General features: G+C 39.2%; 1 protein-coding gene across 1 annotated transcript in view; it reads left to right on the plus strand.

Moving 5' to 3' along the window:
* Window positions 1-9,643: 9,643 nt before the first annotated feature.
* The window catches only part of cep350 (centrosomal protein 350), a 35,837-nt gene continuing 27,232 nt past the window's right edge, over window positions 9,644-18,248 (plus strand). Inside the window, exons 1-6 of the mRNA XM_028587078.1 lie at window positions 9,644-9,987; window positions 14,882-14,970; window positions 15,158-15,201; window positions 15,318-15,426; window positions 15,511-15,676; window positions 16,941-17,602. Coding sequence (XP_028442879.1) covers window positions 14,895-14,970; window positions 15,158-15,201; window positions 15,318-15,426; window positions 15,511-15,676; window positions 16,941-17,602 — 1,057 coding nt within the window. The 5' untranslated portion in view covers window positions 9,644-9,987; window positions 14,882-14,894. The remainder of the gene's footprint in view (window positions 9,988-14,881; window positions 14,971-15,157; window positions 15,202-15,317; window positions 15,427-15,510; window positions 15,677-16,940; window positions 17,603-18,248) is intronic.

Raw genomic sequence — 18,248 nt, forward strand, 5'->3', positions numbered from 1 at the left:
TTAATGGTGCAATTACAAAGCGGGAAGAAAGAGAGGGAGAGTGATTTTATCAACCCACCTTCTCCTTTATCTGGGAGGAACAATAAGGACTAGTCTGGTTTCGGGTACTTGCTAAGCAAGACATGCACACAATACATCTCATTATATGGCATGCTGCATAAGCCTCCGTTTTGCTGCTGCTGCTCCTACTCTAGCTTTATGGAGCCCTCACCATTTTAGTTAGCCGAATGATGGATTTCTGGTTTCACAGTCCCTCTGAGAGGAACAGCTCTAAATAACTTGTGAGGTGAAAATATTGAGCCGTAAAAAGAGGTTGTTGTGTAGTGTAGATAAATGAATGAAAGCTATTCAACTGTCTTGAGCATCTGTCCAAAATCCAACAGACTGCTTGAGCACCCTGAGAGCCATTCATTAGACTGCTGTCAATAAGTGGACACACTGATATGTATGAGGCACTGATGATTAGAGGCCATTTTTGAGTTAATGATGGAATCACTTGCACAAGAAAGCTGCACCTCCTTCATTTTCAGGAGGTCTCCACATATCAAAATTTTGCACAAACTGAAACAACACCCAGCTTGATTTTCTTAGATCTTGTGTTTACTGCAAAGCACAAAGCCCCATGAATAACTGTGAGAAACAGCAGAACATAGGTTGATATGAGAACATTTCTTTGGACTTATTTTACGAGAAAACAAATAAACCATTAAGAATATGATTTTTTTTTTTATTCATGAAGCAGAAAGTGACATGAATGTTATAGAGAACACAAATGAAATAAATGAAAAAATGTGGCAAAAAAACCCCAGCAAATTAATCATCAAACAATAATGTTTTCCTGAGGCAAGGGAGACTGGCTCGGCTCATTAGAGCTAATAGAAATGGGCCAACTGGGGACTACTGGTATACAGGTTGTTCAGTTGGACTATGATTTACCAAGTCCAACATTAACATTATAGTCTCTCTTTTGGCATTTTTTTAACTCATTGTTTTGGTTTTACAGACCAGACTTTACAGTTTTTGAACACTCTCATCATCGTCTAGATAAACCCTCTGTTTGTAACTTAAGCTAGCAGCTCTAGTCTGCCTTTCTAAACTCTGATTATGAGCTGACAGAAAACAGTGCTGCTAAGTCCTCCCTTCTTTCTTCTCTCCACAGCATTATTGAGTGCTGCTAAATTACATCCATAGAGTGAGACTATATAGCTATGAATATAGCTGTATGATTTGTCCATATAGTTGTCATTCCATTCCAGTGTGGTTCCTGGCAGGGGGTACTCTGTCTGAGAAATGGGAGACTTGAGAACTTGATCCAGTGCTTACTGAATCCATTTAGCAAATTATGTATACAAACTTGCTGAACAGGAATGCCAACAAAATATACTAATACTGTAATATAATACTGTAGCTGATATATCTGGGTGTTTCAGTAGAGACAGTTGTATCTGGGTATTTTACTCCCAGAAAAGCAACAGTCATACAAAATACAACAAAGACAGAATAAATTGACTCAGAAAGGTGCCATAATGTATTTATGATCAATAGTAATAAAATAGGCTGGTACAAACATTTAAACACCAAAACCTTTTTTAGAAAAAAATGGTTAGTAAAGGGTTGAATGATAAATAGGCCTCTTCCAGAAGATGAAAGCTACTAAAAATGGACACACATTGACAAAAAAGTATATACAACAATAAACATTAATTGGATATTGCCACAAGCAAATACAATAATGTTTAAGTCACTCCAGATCTTATCGGAAAACAACAAGTAAACTTGGCTCATCTATGGTGGTATTTATGTAAAGGCCATTTAGACTGTCTTCTTCGATACTGACGCACTTCATGACTTTTTTATGGTCATCTACCATCTGCTAGTGAGATCACTACAATGAGATAAAAAAAAGACACATGCAAATACTCTAAACAATCCTTTATGTGATGTATTTTGTCTTCACAGTCTATATTCTGTTTGGGTCACACACAAAAAATAATTCAAAATTTTGGAAAGAAAAAGATATGATGATTGATACCCATTCATGCCTGTTCGTTAAATATTGAGTCTATTGAGTCTGAGCTTAGCATAAAGACTGGAAACAGATTGAAACAGTTAGCCTGCTCTGTTTAAAAGTATAAAACATCCATCCTACTACCAGCAGAAGTGCAAAGTGTTAATTAGTGTGTTTTAGAGCTGTTGGGTGAATTTTGGACATAGCTGTTTCCCTTCATCTCCACTCTTTATGCTATGCCAAGCTAACTGGCTGCTGGTGCTAGCGTCATAGCTCTGCAAGACAGCAAGTAAGAGTATTTTCCAAAACGTCTAACTGTTCATTTATTACTGACTAAAAAGTAGAAAAACAATTGAAAAAAATGGCTTGTGACCAGGAATGAGGAGGAAAAAGAGCAAGTAATTTGTATAATTAAACGAAGATAAAAGGCTGAAATTTTAGAAAACATCTTTGTTTTATTCCACTCCCTCATGTGACCATTATCAGGACCATTAGTACAACCAGACCCATTCCACCAGTCCAAAAACAGACCTTCACCACAGAGCTCTAACACTGATATGCAATGACCAATCCTGCTTTCTCTGCACTCCACTGTGGTTGCTCCACACAATTACAAAAACCACACTGCCAAGAAAGTTGACTTTGGTTTGATCTCATTTTCCTAATTAGCTTTTAAGAGCTTGGTTGTTGATTAGCCGTAGTCACTGAGCTTTCCGACTGCCATTATGTGAAATTGTTGTGCTACTCACAGCTGGTTGGTGACTTTTTAGTTACGCAGGTTGACTACAAGACAGACAGGTGTCTGCAAGGTTACTAATGAGGAGTGAAGAAGAGGCTCAGTCAGGCGAGGAACCTTCTCACACCTGCTGCCCCCAACGGCCCACACAGATGCCTGATTTCATACAGTATCTTACCACATCCCCCCCTCAACCTGGTGAGTGGCCAAACATGTGTCAGGAAGTGTTATGTCACCTGAACCTACTCTAATACACGATTCAGGAATGGAAGTCTGGTGTGAAATTTGAGCCAGCTGAAAATAATCATCATGTGTTTATAGCAAGGTGCAGGTACTTTTGAATCAAGTGTGTCAAAGTTAAAGTATTCAATAATTTTTGTAACACTGTGTGCTGTCGGTTATTTTACAGCTTTGTTTGCCTTGTACAAACAGAAGAACAAAGACCAGTTGAACTGAATAGAAAGCTCATCCAAGAGTAAGGAACACTGACAACATAAATACTGTAGTAGCCTGGACACATACAGAATACTATGAATGAGTAAGTATCCTCGCAATAAGAAGCCTAATTTTCTCTAGCTCAGCCAGCTACTAATTTAGAGCCGTGAGTCTCTCATAATACAGTCACTGCATATTAATGTTCTGTATTCAAAGTGCATTAAGCACTGCCAACATCTACATATTAAATTAAAAACTTTATATCACACACTATGGTGCACTTCAGTGAGCAAACGGAAGCAGCAAATATGCAAATGTGTAGAGTGTTATATAGGCAAAATGTATATTAAACTTTTCTGAAGGTAGCATCGAGGTTCAGGAAACAAAGAGACAAAAAAACAGCTAAATGCTAATGTCAGCATGCTAACATGCTCACAGTATATGCTGATGTCTAAATGTAAAATGTTTACCAGGTTTACATTAATTTGATGATGGCACTAGAGGAAAATTTTAAAGGGAACGCCACAGATTTTACACATTAAAGTCTGTTTATAGGTGTTGGAAGGAAGGGTACTACTGAACATGTGAAAAAAGTTGTATAAAGCCTTTTGTGGCTACAGAAGAAGCTGCTTGAAGTCTGATAAATTGCCTCTAGTGATGTAACTTGAGTCAGGTTTGGGGCTGATGATTGCAAGTTAGAAAATGAAAAAAATCTGGGGTGCGGCGTTAGAAAGAAGTGAGTCTGAATCTCCGACCAAACTGACGCCGATCGAGTTGCACTGTGGGTAACGTAGGCCCCAGGTTTTTGGCAAGGAATAAGAATACAAGATACTTCAGTCTGGACTAAAGTGGTGGACTGAACGACAGCCCGACGTTGCCATTGATAGAGCCATGCCACTATCAGCGCTAAAAATGTCAAGGTAAAGAAGGAAATGGCACAGTGTTACTGTATTCTGTATATATGTATCTCTGACTATCAAACATAATCTCATTTAGCTACTTTAACTACTGTTTCATCCCAAACTTCTGAAACTTTTTATATATGCAAGGGGGCATCCCCACACTGAGACAATAATAACTGATGAAGGATAATAACTCAATCAGCAAAACTTTTCAACTGCATCTCGCCAGCACAGTCTATTCCACCCACAGCCACGTCTATCTTTGTCTCTATATCATTACTTCATCGTCTCTGTATCTGGAAAAATAAAAATTATGTATTTAACGACATGGCCATTTTTTTCTACCATAAGCTACACATTTTCTTTGTAAATATAACACATCTGTAGGTGTGTTAATGCAAATACTATGCACGTTTTGCTCATCCTATATGTATGCTGTGAATTCCCTTTTATTCCTTTCTTCTTCTCCTTTTTTGAGTTTATTTTATCTGTAATGTCCACGTGTTCTGAAGGTATTTATGTCATATGCACATTTTCATATTTTCCATTTCACATTCTTTACATTAATTTTTCATTTTGTGTGATGATTGAAGCTTTGACAGTGACACTTGACAGTGAACATGCAGTGTTTATCAAACAACATAGTATCATTTTGAATTCCTGGTATTTATGAGTTTGATAAGTTTGTCAGCTACTGAGTCACACACACACACACACACACACACACTTTGTGCTAAATGTATTCAATAGTTTATAAGGCAGTCAGGCTTTCTGTCTTTAACTGCAGCCAGGAATACCATTACTGTCGCTTCTCGAAGGGATCCTACTGCTGCGATGACCTTCAAAAAAAGACCATTACACAACACCACTGACACATCATATCAGTAATGATCAACACTACTAATAGGACCATCACACTGTTCTGGTCCAATCACTGGAAGGTAAAGTAGCCTCACAGGGAAGGGCTGAAAGGTAAGAAATTGTCCCAGGGTGGAATATGATGCATTTCCTCATCCCTGTGTTGTAATTATCACTTCATCATTAAGTTTCAATGATGTTATATTTATCTCGGTTCAACAGATAGTCTCACTCAATGTGCAGGGTAAATTGAATAAAATATTGATATAATAACTCTTAAATCTAATGGGATCCTACCACAGAAGTAATTGAATTTTATGGAAAGGAATTGTCATAGCATAAAAAATGCTTTTAGAACATAATGTCAGCACAACAATATTACAGCGTTTCATCCCAATATATAGGATATTAGGAAGAATGTCTTGCACATGTACTGTGATTGCTGTGCAATATTGTTTTCTGCAAGTAACACATAGCAATGAGGCCACTGACATTTAAAACTGCCAAATCCATCTACAAGGCTGAGGGGAAACATTATATTTGAAACATGGACCCATTCTTTTTTTTTATTTAAAGATTATTTTTGGGGCATTTTAGGCCTTTATTTGACAGGACAGCTGAAGACATGAAAGGGGAGAGAGAGGGGGAATGACATGCAGCAAAAAAAATATATACATGGGCGCCCGCTCTACCAACTGAGCTATCTGGGCGCCCACATGGACCAATTCTACACAAAACATAAATAATGATCAATGATTTTACCTGCTCTATAGATAAAAGAAATGTGTTAATATATGTTTATCTCGGTTATTACACACCTGACCTACCTGTGGAAAACAGCTGCAAATTTGAATCGTTTGCATTCATTACTCAGATCCAGTTTCAGGCTCAACGGGAAGCTACTGTATCACTTCCTTGTACTTTAACTTTAAACTGGGTCATTTTCTGAAACAACATGCATTGACAGCATTCTGGGCAGTATGTTGTCAATGTTTCATGTTTGACACATCAGAAATTTCTGAGACATAAACCACATCATTGTAGCACAAAGTTAAGAGGAAGCAAACTATGAAAAAAATACAGTACAGCAAAACGTAAAAGTGGCTAGAGGATACCAAAGTTTGATCCCAGCTACAGCTGTGTATTCTGTCAAAGTAGCACTGACCCTTAAAGAAAGGTTTGCTCCCTTGTTCTAGATAGCAGCCTTAATTGAATGGAGAAAAAATCCAGCACATGAAATAAATGCATTTGCTAATGCTTGTTGACCCAGATAATCAATTAGAAAAGCAGCCTTTATTATCATGGTGCACCTAAAGGCTTCCAGGTGAAAACAAAATAAACAAGTTGACGTCTGGACAAAGTTTACAGTCCCCAACAGTCTCTAGGTTACACTTTTTAACCTATGATTACACATTAGGCATTGTAGCTATGGTGTTATTAATTCAACAGAGGATTTGTTTGTTTTCAATGCATTAGATAGCTACATTCTTTACTTGCATATTTATTTACCAAGAGTTTACAGAAAGACTGACAGAATGTGGCAACTAAACATGAAATTACTGTGCATCTTGAGGCTGTAAAATATATGATTACTCATCTTCGTAAATTATGTATCACAGTGATTCATTATTGTGAATATGCATTGTAGGTGGCACAAGAAACATACATCTTGTTATCAGTTCAGTATAGTCAGGTTCCGTTTTATGCTGAATAGAGGCACTAATTTATACACCATGAAACCAATTTACACCCCTTCCAAGGAGAATGGTGTTAGCAGGACAACCAGAGCACTTGACAAGAAAAGATGAACAGTAAAATATAGCCAAACCAGATTGGGGGTGGTAAGTGACAAATGTTAATGTGATGAAATAATTAACAAGACACTCCGGAGAAGCAGGACTGATCCAAGCAATGGCCAGTTTCATTAATTCCAAAGTAATTTGATCAATTCCAGCACAAAGCTAATCACCTGCCTATCGAACCACTGAATGGTAAATGGGTGTTGTAAGAGATTGCATGACTGCGACTCAACTTCAAGAAAAAGAGAGATGTGAATGATGAAGTTGACTGGCAACACAGTGAAATTGCCTCCAGCAGCCTGTCATCTACAACACACACACTGATTATTCAAACTGCCTCTTCCTTTATTGTCAAACTCCCATGACTCCAAGTTCAACTTCTGATCAATTAGTTTATCTAAATAAATAACTCAAGGCCTTTTTTCATAATAAAATAATGCATAACATTTGATAAAGGTCATAGACATACAAGGGCAGAGACAAACAGCCAAGATGATAGATTGATGATACGAGCAAATTGTAGCATTTTAGTGTCTAAAATCTCATCAACAACACACAGTTCCTATCTATTTACTGCAGCAAATATAGTCTCAATTTTCTCATTTTTAATTAATTCCATTCCTCCTTGAGGTAATAATCTCTGTCTTCCCCAACATCTAAGATTAAACTACAGAGAGATTTCTACCTACTATACTTACATACATATTTATCATTATTAGTTTTAAGGCATAAATTGTAGAAACTGACAGGATTATATTTCACTGAAATTGTATTTTATATGATTTCATGTGACAAATAATTTGATTGATTGATTGATTCCTTCTCCTGCACTTGAAATTGTATCATTATCTGGTCTAGGCCTAGGCCCACTAAGTAAACTAAAGTAATTAGTAGACCCTAATTCAACAAGTCTGCCTCCTTGTGGCCCTTATACTGACATGTCACTCTGAGTGACACATTGAATATGAAGAGTTGAGTCTTCTTGAATTAGTATTAGAACTCCTGTACATCCTGTTGCACTGGTGAAAGTGAAGAGAGATTATTGCTCTGTCACTGTCTTTGAAGGACTAATTAGCAAGCCAAGGTGAGTGGAGTTAGAAAACAGCTAGTATCAAAAAAACATCAGCAAAACGGCAGACTGTTGTTTTTCAAGTGACATAAAAGCTTCACACTCATTCACTCAGGCCTATCTGTTTCATTGATCAGTAGCCTATCATCAATGAAGACTGAAGGAAGACTTATAGTTGATTTCTGCACCCTGCTTATCTGGGTGCCACACAAGCATAACCTCTGCCAAAAAAGCTTTAGTTGTCGGACATATAAGATCAATACAGTGGTTTTAACTAAAAACTGTTTAAAAAAATATAAATTACTCTTACCTAAAAAGGGAGAACTCCTTTCCATGTCGTTCACCTTTCCACAGAAAATGAAAATGTGGCGGCAGATAAGACCACGTCCGCCCTACAATTCCCCTGCCAGTAATGAGAGAGAGAGAGAGAGAGAGAGAGAGAGAGAGAGAGAGAGAGAGAGAGAGAGAGAGAGAGAGAGAACCGTGGTTATTAGCCAGGGGAAATTGGAGCAGTTACAACACCTTTTATTAAATACATCCCAAAACACAATCGAAACCTCTATTGTATGACATATTGAAAACATTTTATCTTTTTATTTCATGTAACCAAATATTTAGTTCCACATGAACATCCGAGTGCTGTCATCCTAAACAGCGCTGTAGCTTACAGGTAACCTACTTGATGCCTTCTGCATGGTCAAACAAGCTGCCATAACCTGGAAACCTGAATCTTATGGCTTCATGGTTATGACAGGCTGCACTACAGTTTATATAGGCTATTTATTATGACCCACCTGTTTAACAGTGAGCACACATCCGATCATCAAACTATTTCACCCATTTGGCTGCACTCCATTCGTTGCCATAGGGACCAGTAAAAAAGAATACTAGCAATAAAAATCAGTCGAGTGAAAAATATGAAGCAATAATCTTTTGATGAAAAATGACTCAGATGAACTGGACTCGGGGTTGGTGGGCTATGGTAATTTTGTGAATGAGTTGAGCGTTCAAGGCGATACGATGCATATGAGTGTGTCTCTGCATGTGCGACACACTCAGGCCGCTAGGTGGCAGTAAACTCATATAAATGATATTGATAGTATCAAAGATACTCTTTATAGCTAGGTAATTTCTGCTGTGTCTGCCCTGACAGACTGCATGTAGTTCCGGTCTATGGCTCTGACTAATTAATTATTTTTCAGTTTAACGTTAAAGAAATAAACAATATGTGCAAACAAGTCTTACTTCAGACAATACGAGACCAGTTAAACTTGCAAGTGTATGCTGTACATTCAAAATTAATTTCATGTTATTAAGTTATTTAGTTTATATATATTCGTTCTTGTGTATTAATTAATTGTGTAGGCTACTTGTGAGTCTCTATTTCATTTCTGAATATGTGAATTTGCTAAATAAATAAAGATATTGACTTTTAATCTATTTTATGGATAATAGTGTAGTCCTAAAGCAAATATACCAATAAGTCTACGTGTTCTACTAAATTAATTAAAGAGTACACTTTAAAAAAAATAAAATGTTCATCAATTATTGGCTACTACAATCTGATAGGCAATATACACTTGAACATTAATTTGATACAATTCATAAAACCACAAAACTAACGATTTATTGGGCTAAATTATTGTGTGTGTGTGTGTGTGTGTGTGTGTGTGTGTGTGTGTGTGTGTGTGTGTGTGTGTGTGTGTGTGTGTGTGTGTGTGTGTGTGTGTGTGTGTGTGTGTGTGTGTGTGTGTGTGTGTGTGTGTGTGTGTGTGTTGGGTGGGGCTTTCCGAGCGTCTGACGTCTGAATCTCGCGATATTTCGGTCTCTCAGTTCCCTACCCGTCTTGGATACTCCAGTTTCACTGTTGAGAAACATCAACATAGTAACCCGGGAAAAGCAACCTTAGAAGCGGGTAGCGACATTTCTTTCTAGTAATCTCAAGGCTGACGTGGATATTTAGTTGCCCGGACAAACACTGAGTCAACAACAATGGGTGCATGTTGCTAGAAAAAGTTGCTAGCTAACATTGGTTTGCTAACGTTAGCTGGCTAACGCTAACGTTAGCAAACAGACAGCTGAACGAAACTGAAGTCTGGAGAAGTTAGGATTTTCTTATCATGAGAACGTCAGCATGAATGTGGACATCTAGCTAAACACGTCGGGTCGTTTCCCTAAAGGTATGTGTTATGTCTCTCTAAAAAGGTGTTCAGCTAAGTTAATTCATGACTTTCTTGCCAGCTAGCGTTAACTTCAACTCTGTCGAGTTAGCGGCTCCGACTATTCCCTGGACCAAAGACATGTCGAAATTATAGACCGTTTAAACGGTCGAAATAAGTCATCTTGAAGTCAGATGTTGGAGTGAGTTGCAGACATTTTTTGGACGTAACGTTACAACGATTGTTCTAGAAAAAAAGGTTGTTTAAAAAGTTAAGATTGTTTTAATAATAATAATTAGGTTTTCAGAAAACAGTAATACCATGGCTGTTAGTTCACACCCAAAAGTAGATTATTGATGAATTGTGTTGTTAAAGTGCACGGGCGTGTAATTCCCGTACGAGAGTATTATTCATAGGTATTTTTTCCCAGGATGGCAAAGGCATTACCGTCCTTACTCTGCGTCTTATTTGCTTACCCTGACATGCTTACTCAACCTTATCCAATCCCACTCCTGTTGCCTGAACCTAACCAATCTAACCAAGGTAGGCAACGAGTACTAGCCAATCAGAGGGAGAGTAGGGCGGGTCATGCCTTCCCCTTGGGTAAATGCTAGATCAGATCTGCTAGACGTGTCGTGTTAGATTCAGGCATGAGGAGTGGGGATTGCGGGGTAAGCCAATCAGTTGCAAAATAAGGCGGGCCACGAGTCACGTTCTGTGACGCCGACACTTCTAGCGGATCCGATCTAGCATCTACATTCCCCTATCCTTTGCCATCCTAGGAAGAATTTTTTTGTTTTGTTTCAGTCGTAGCCTTGATACAGGCAAAGATCATCTCAGATACAGATCATTCGGTCTCGACTGTGACGTAGGTAGTAAGATGGTCATTACTTTGTTTCATTTAGTTTATTCATAATTTATTCAGTTTTTCTAATGTTTTATTAGGCTATATCTATAGTCAGCTGTGTCGTTAACACCAATGACAGCTAGCGTTTGAATAGCCCTGATCCATTTTTTTCACCTGCCAAAGCAGTCGTCCCTGGCCTGGACCGTCTACAACTGCTGCTGCAAGGCTGTTGACCAGGTCCAGATGGACCACTCACATTGCTCCTATCTTATACTATTTACATTAGCTTCTTATCAAGTTAAGGATTCATTTTTAAGGTTCTTGTTCTGACATATGCATGGTTATATTACCGGTAGGTCACTTAGGTCTTCTGGCTTACTGGTTATCCCCTGCGATTGACTAAACCATATGTTTTGGATTTAGTCCCATATCTGGATTCAGATAACAGGAAAACAAGACGACTATTTGTAGTGTGGTTTATTAATCACAATTTAAATCACACTGTTAATTTGAGTTTATAATAACCATCATCAGTGTATGGGCTGTTACTAAGAATTTCTTTTGATATATAAATTAGGGTTGCATTATTTTCATAGTCGATTAATCTGTTGATTATTTTCTCGACTATTCGAATGGTTTTTTTGGTCTATAAAATGTCAGAAAATGGTGAAAAATGTGGATCAGTGTTTCCCAAAAGGCCAAGATGATGTCCTCAAATGTCTTGTTTTGTCAACAACTCAAAGATATTCCGTTTACTGTCACAGAGGAGAGAAGAAACTAGAAATTATTCACATTTAAGAAGCTGGAATCCAATAATTTTTACTTTTGTCTTAAAAAATTACTCAAACCGACTAATTGATTATCTAAATATTTGGCAATTAATTTAAGAGTTGACAATTAATTAGTTCATCTTAGCTGTAATAGAAACAGATGCATTTAGTTTTTTTCCTGTTTGCTGTCTTGCCTCAAGGCTGTGTCACATGATTGTTATGAGTAAAAGGCATGACTTATGAAGAACTCCTTATCACAAAGGGTGTTAAATATGGGTGCACAACACCCATAATGGGCTAACTCGGCTAGACTTGCTTATAGATCCATGGTACAGTTAACTGATTGAAGTGGCAAAGTTGTCAACAAATCAACCCACTGTCAGCAAAAGGGTTCCCTACTTAGAACAAACCTATTAAACATAATTTTGTCATTCGAGTAGGACAACACACCTGTACTCTAACAGGTGTTTTAAGTAAACATTACATGGCTGACATGTGACAAACTTCAGTTCTGCTCACCTTCCCATATGGAAATCTTTTGAGGAATGTGCTGTTGTAGAACCAGTTTTAAATGGCAGGGTAATATTAATCTGCTGTCAACAAGCTGTCATAATAGTTACATGTTTTATACTGGGTTATATAACTTAGGCTATAGTATGTATTACGGTATGTGATTGTTGTCTTGAAGGCTTGTTTCTAGGGGTGGGAATTACAAGGCATGATACGATACCGATAATATCACAATACAGCATTTTTGCGATAATCACTATATTGCTAGACAATCATATAATGATACATCATGATATTTGTCTAACTATGAACACATAATGCCTGTGAAAAAGGTTAAGTGCATGTTTTCTGTCCAAACTGTTTGAAAACGTGCAGCGTAAGTTTTTCAGTCTGTGTATTCAAATTACAGAACTAGAGCAACTGTGGGTCCAGACTTTGGACTTGAGCGATGAAGTAGCGATGCTGGGAGCAGGGAAATCTATCTATCTTATTTTATTAATTCAAATTTCTATTTGGCGCCAGTGTATCGATTATCGTATCGCACAAAGAAGGCCAACAATAATTGCTGTATGGATATTTTGCCCCACGCATACTTGTTTCTGTCATCTGTCGTTTTCATGTTTGAAAGTGCTTGATGCATTTTGTTGCTGTATGTCAGGGGTGGCGAACCTGTGGCTCTTGAGCCATATGCAGCTCTTTGCCTGCTCCTTTGAGGCTCTTACTGTGTGGCTGGGGGCTGTGTTATTGGTAGATTTCTTTTTTACTTTTTGAAACATTTCAGATAAGTAAAAAAAAAAAAAAAAAAAAAGCATTTGAATGCATCTGCCAATTATTTTAAAGGAACACGCCGACTTATTGGGAATTTATCTTATTCACCATAACCCCCAGAGTTAGACAAGTCAATACATACCCTTCTCATCTCCGTGCGTGCTGTAAGGCTGTCTGACGGCTCCAGCGGCATCAGGCCAGCACAGAACATGCAGGTAATGGTTCCAGTAATCCTACTGCTCCGAATAAGTGACAAAATAACGCCAACATGTTCCTATTTACATGTTGTGATTTAGTGTCACAGCCATAGACAGTATATAATGGACCAATAGACCCCGTTGCTCTGGACGGAGACCAGTGAAGGCTATTAGAAGCACTTTTCCGGTGATCTCTTGCTTTACTGCGCAGCCTCGAACTGACAGAGACAACGTAAATGTGACGTGAGCAACGTGTCTGAAAGTTGTAATTCTTCTGGTAGCTGTGCCAAGAGAAATCTCAATCATTTCCAATCTTACAGAGACGGAGAGCGTAGGAATATGTAAGGAGATAACATAAGCACAGGCAAATTATTGCTAACATGCTAGTTAACATTAGTAATTAAAACTAAACAGCTAATGTAAGTCGAAACTGCCTGCGAGCTTCTCCTGTACTATACGGTAATTCCTCTACTGTGCGACAGTAAGTCACTTGGTTATGACACAATCGTTAGCTTATTTTTACAAAAACGTCTGCTACGGAGCTATAACGTGAGGTACAAGGTAATGGAGCCTTTTATACATTGTTGTGTTTCTTTAGAAATAAACAATGGACAAATAGAGTCTTTAAACACTTCAGATGTAAAGTTATTCGCAGTCAAGTGACGTAAAAAAAAAATGGCGGTCAGTGTAATGCTAACAAGAGGTGATCGCTTCGTAGCAACAAAATGGCGCCATCGGAGGTTCGCGTTCTGAAGCGAAGCTTACCCCCTTGGTCACAGCGTGTACAAAAAACAACGTAACATGAGACACAGCCGTCTTCTAACTGTAAATAAACTGGGAACTATATTCTCAGGCGGAAGAATATAGTACTTGGGCGGAGTGATATGCTCGCAGCAAGCCTGTCTGAGAATATAGTTCCCGGTTTGTTTACTGTTAGAAGACAGCTGTGTCTCATGATACGTTGTTTTTTGTACACGCTGTGACTATACAAATCACAACATGTAAATAGGAACATGTTGGCGTTATTTTGTCACTTTTGTCACAATTTGGAGCAGTAGGCTAGTTGGAACCAGTTACCTGCAGGATTTGTGCTAGGCTAAGCTAATGCTGGAACCGTCAGGCAGCGTTACAGCACGCACGGAGATGAGAAGGGTATGTATCGACTTGTCTAACTCTGGGGGTTACGGTGAATAAGCTAAATTCCCAATAAGTCGGCGTGTTCCTTTTTAAAATAAAAAATAATGCAGCAGAGTTTTTTTATGGACCGATTCTGCAACCTGAGGAAAAAAAGCGGCCACAGGTCACCTTCCTCATTAACCCTTTCACTGCTGAATCAAATTGTTTGAAAGCCCCACTAGTGACAAATGAATGAAAGAGTCCCTTTGAGTGGCCACAACAGAGTACAACCAGACCTAAAAAGGATTGTGGATAACAAAGACTGTCAGGTTTCCCACTGAGTCAATATAAGTAAGAAAAAAAACCCTATGAAGACTGCTATGTATTATGACTGTCATTAGATCTGGAAGTCACTGTTGCTGTTGTAATGTGGACGTGCATGTGTGCTGTGATTTGTGTTTTTTTTTTTTTTTTTTTTTTTTTTTTGTGGCTCTTTATGCTGAACTGGTTGGCCACCCCTGCTGTATGTTATTCCTTGTTTTGGTTTCATCTGCCTAATTGCTGAAATGTTCCTGCCTTTGTCTATACTGTCTATGTGGTATGCAGTATAAAAGTAGAGAAGAGTATATACTTTGAATCATTTACGACACTTTTACCTTTGCTCAGTATTGGTGTTCATTATTTGCGTCCTCTAATCTTGACTTCAGGTGAACGAGAGAGATGAGGAGCAGCAGGAGGACTGAGGTGTCTCTTAAAAGCTCTGGTCAGCAGCTTACCGATCACAATATTGGTACAGGTGTGTTCTTAAAAAGAAAAAAAAGCAGTTCAGTTGTATTAGTGTTTTCACAATCACTTCATTTGAAATGAAATAATTCATTTAATAATTATTTAGACATGCCATATGAGTTGTTTACATAGAGAGAGGTTCTCTATCACCTACTGTATTATTTATAATGGATTTTCATTCTCTTACTCTTTGTCAGAGCTGACAACTGCATGGAAAAGTTTGTCTCAGTCCAAAGCTGCTGTAAGTACATCTCTGGCAGTTTTTTGCTGAATGGCTTTGTTTGTTTGTCAACCTCTAAGAAAAAAAAATCCATTCTATTCTAACCCAAGTCTGACACGTGTATTCTCCCTCTGTAGTTGCGGCATATAGAAAACCGCCTAGAGGCAGCTCCAGGGACAGGGGTTCTCCTGGACTCTGTCATGGACCCCCCAAAGAAGAAATCCTCCAGGACGATCCGCTGCAGGGGTGACTTATTTCAACATGCCATTATGATGTGTTAAATTCTACACTTAAACTATAACTATTTTAACATTGCTGTCTCTATTATAGATGGACAACAAGCTGATGACAGTAGAGGGTCATCAAAGCGCAGGGGGCGAAGTCAGCAGAGTCCAGAAAAGAGCAGCTCACGTAGCCCACTGAGAAATGCCACCCAGGACAGCAATGTCCGCAGGAACAACAGCGTGGAGTTCAGGGAGCCACTCGTGTCCTACAGGTGCAAATAATTAAAATGAATTCATGAAACATACTTATTTGAAAAGCAGGGGATGCTGTCATACTCAGGACTGGATATCTGTGAATAATGCTCTCCACCACTTATTAAATCACGTTGGTAATCATTTTTTAAAGGTCCCATGGCATGCTGCTTTTTGGATGCTGTTATATAGACCTTAGTGGTCCCCTAATACTGTATCTGAAGTCTCTTTCCCGAAATTCAGCCTTGGTGCAGAATTACAGCCACTAGAGCCAGTCCCACAATGAGCTTTCCTTAGGATGTGCCATTTCTGTGTCTGTAACTTTAAATGCTTTTGAGGAGGAGGGGGGGGGCAAGGTGGAGGTTGGGGGTCTGGCCTTGACCAACTGCCACTTTAGTTGTTTGAAAGCCATGATGTCTCTCTCTCACGGGTGGGCCAAATTCTCTGGATGGGCAAAGCAGAGAAAGGGGAGGTAACCTTGCTCCTTATGACCTCATAAGGAGAAGATTCCAGATTGGCCCATCTGAGCTTTCATTTTCTCAAAGATAGAGCAGGATACCCAGGGCTCGGTTTACACCTATCACCATTTCTAGCCACTGGGGGACCATAGACAGGCTGGGGGGAACGCATATTAATGTTAAAAAAACCTCTACTACTACTATTTTAAATTTTAATAAAATGATACCATTCTAGTCATACTATATAGTGCGTGTGCTCTGTAGAGTGACAACAGTATAAGATGGTGTTTATTCCCCACCTGGCTGTGATATTTTCATTGTAATGATTGCGTCAGCTCATTGTTTTAATCTGGAGAAGAGCTCTTTCACCTAAATAACAGTCCCCAACACTACTTACTCTTCAAGACTTCCATTCAGTGACCATATGTTTGTGACATCTTCTCTGAATAGCTCGTAGCTCAGTGGCTCACAGATATTTCAGTAGCTCTGCTAAAAAATCCGTTATTGCAGGTTTAAGCAAGACAAGTCTTGGAAATGACCTGTTTTTGTTTGTTTTACAACAAATGCACACAAAAGTACATGATATTCAGATTACTTTTTGATATTATACGTAGAGAACTACCAGGGCAGTGGAAGTGTACCACAATTTTAAAATTCCACGTAATCTTTTTGTTCTGGTTATACATTTTAAATAGTTTTTATCATTCAAGTAAAGTAACGTCTTGAGTGAATATGTCAATTCCTCCTTCAATACCCTTTGGCCACCCATACACGAGAGTAAATCTTGATCCTCTTTCTGATCCCATGTAATCTGGTTTGTTTCCAGAGAGGCCACCCCTCCACCACACCCCTCCTCTCAGCTGGAGGCCTACAGTCTGCAGTCAGTGCCAGGGTCTTCATACCCATCCTCTCCGCCTCCCTCAGATCCTCTGCTCAGCCAGCTGGTCTACCAGAGAGACACCAGGGACAAACAGGCGGACAGGGACCTGGACAGCACACACTCCTCGGCTCTGGAGAACACCGAGGTACGCTACCTCAATGACCAGCCAGCCCTGGACACCCTGAGGACTATTGGAAACCAGTCACATCTCACAGGTGTAAGAGTTCATGCATGGGAAAGGACTGAGGAGAAAAGCACTCTAAAAGCACAACTTGGCATGGATGGCCAGGAGTCAAGCCCATCTTTAGCTCCAGCTCCAGGCTCCATACGCCAAGGGGAGAGCACTCCCTCCACCAGCCCTGGCTCAGCTTCCCAACGGTTGGAGAACCTAAGGCGACATCAGCCTGATGATAAGCTGGAGAAGCTCAAAGAGCGTATTCGAAGGCAGAGACAACATCTGGAGGAGGCTGCAGAGAAAGAGAAGCTTCTGGGTTATCTGGAACAGCCCATTATGGCAGCTGTGGGGAGTAACAATGCTGGTACTAGCAACATACCCACAGCCATAATACGGAAAGTAGCAGCTGCACCGCCTGCGCCTATATACAAAGGTACTATCAGTGTGGGATATATCCCAAATAGAGATGCACCAATAGACCGGCTGGTGAACGGAATTGACCGGTTTTCACGTGCTCAGCCATGACCGGCGACCGGCAGGTCAGTCTGACATATGCCGATTTCATACTGGTCAATGCTACAATTAACTGATAACATAAGTTATACGAGTTACAGTTCTCAAGGACGCACGGACGCGACAGCACAGTCTCTTTTTCCTTTCTCTCAACTTTTCCGCCGTGTGTCGCTCGTACCCGCTCGCGGTGTGAACAACGTATCCACGCTATTCTCGCACATGTAGGTAACCTCGTGAATTAACCTGCAACATGTCAGCTGTTTGGAAATTCTCCAGCGTGTGTGCAGAAGATAACAAGTTTGCAATATGCAACATCTGCAAGGAAAAAGTAGAGCGTGGAGGGACGACACCAAAAACCAAAATCGCATTTTCTTTAGTTGGATATTGGATGTGAAAGGAAGGAAATGGTTCTAACATTGCACTTAGAGTAATTTATATAGTTCTATTTTATAGTGTTCCATTATCTGTTCAAAAGATGTTCTATGTTCTGTGCAAAATGTTCTATTGAAGAAAAGATAAAAAATAAATATTTGCGTGTGCTGTAAAGTGGTTAGAAAAAATGGAAT

Source organism: Perca flavescens, chromosome 9, assembly GCF_004354835.1.
Source record: "Perca flavescens isolate YP-PL-M2 chromosome 9, PFLA_1.0, whole genome shotgun sequence".
NCBI classification, from domain to species: domain Eukaryota; kingdom Metazoa; phylum Chordata; class Actinopteri; order Perciformes; family Percidae; genus Perca; species Perca flavescens.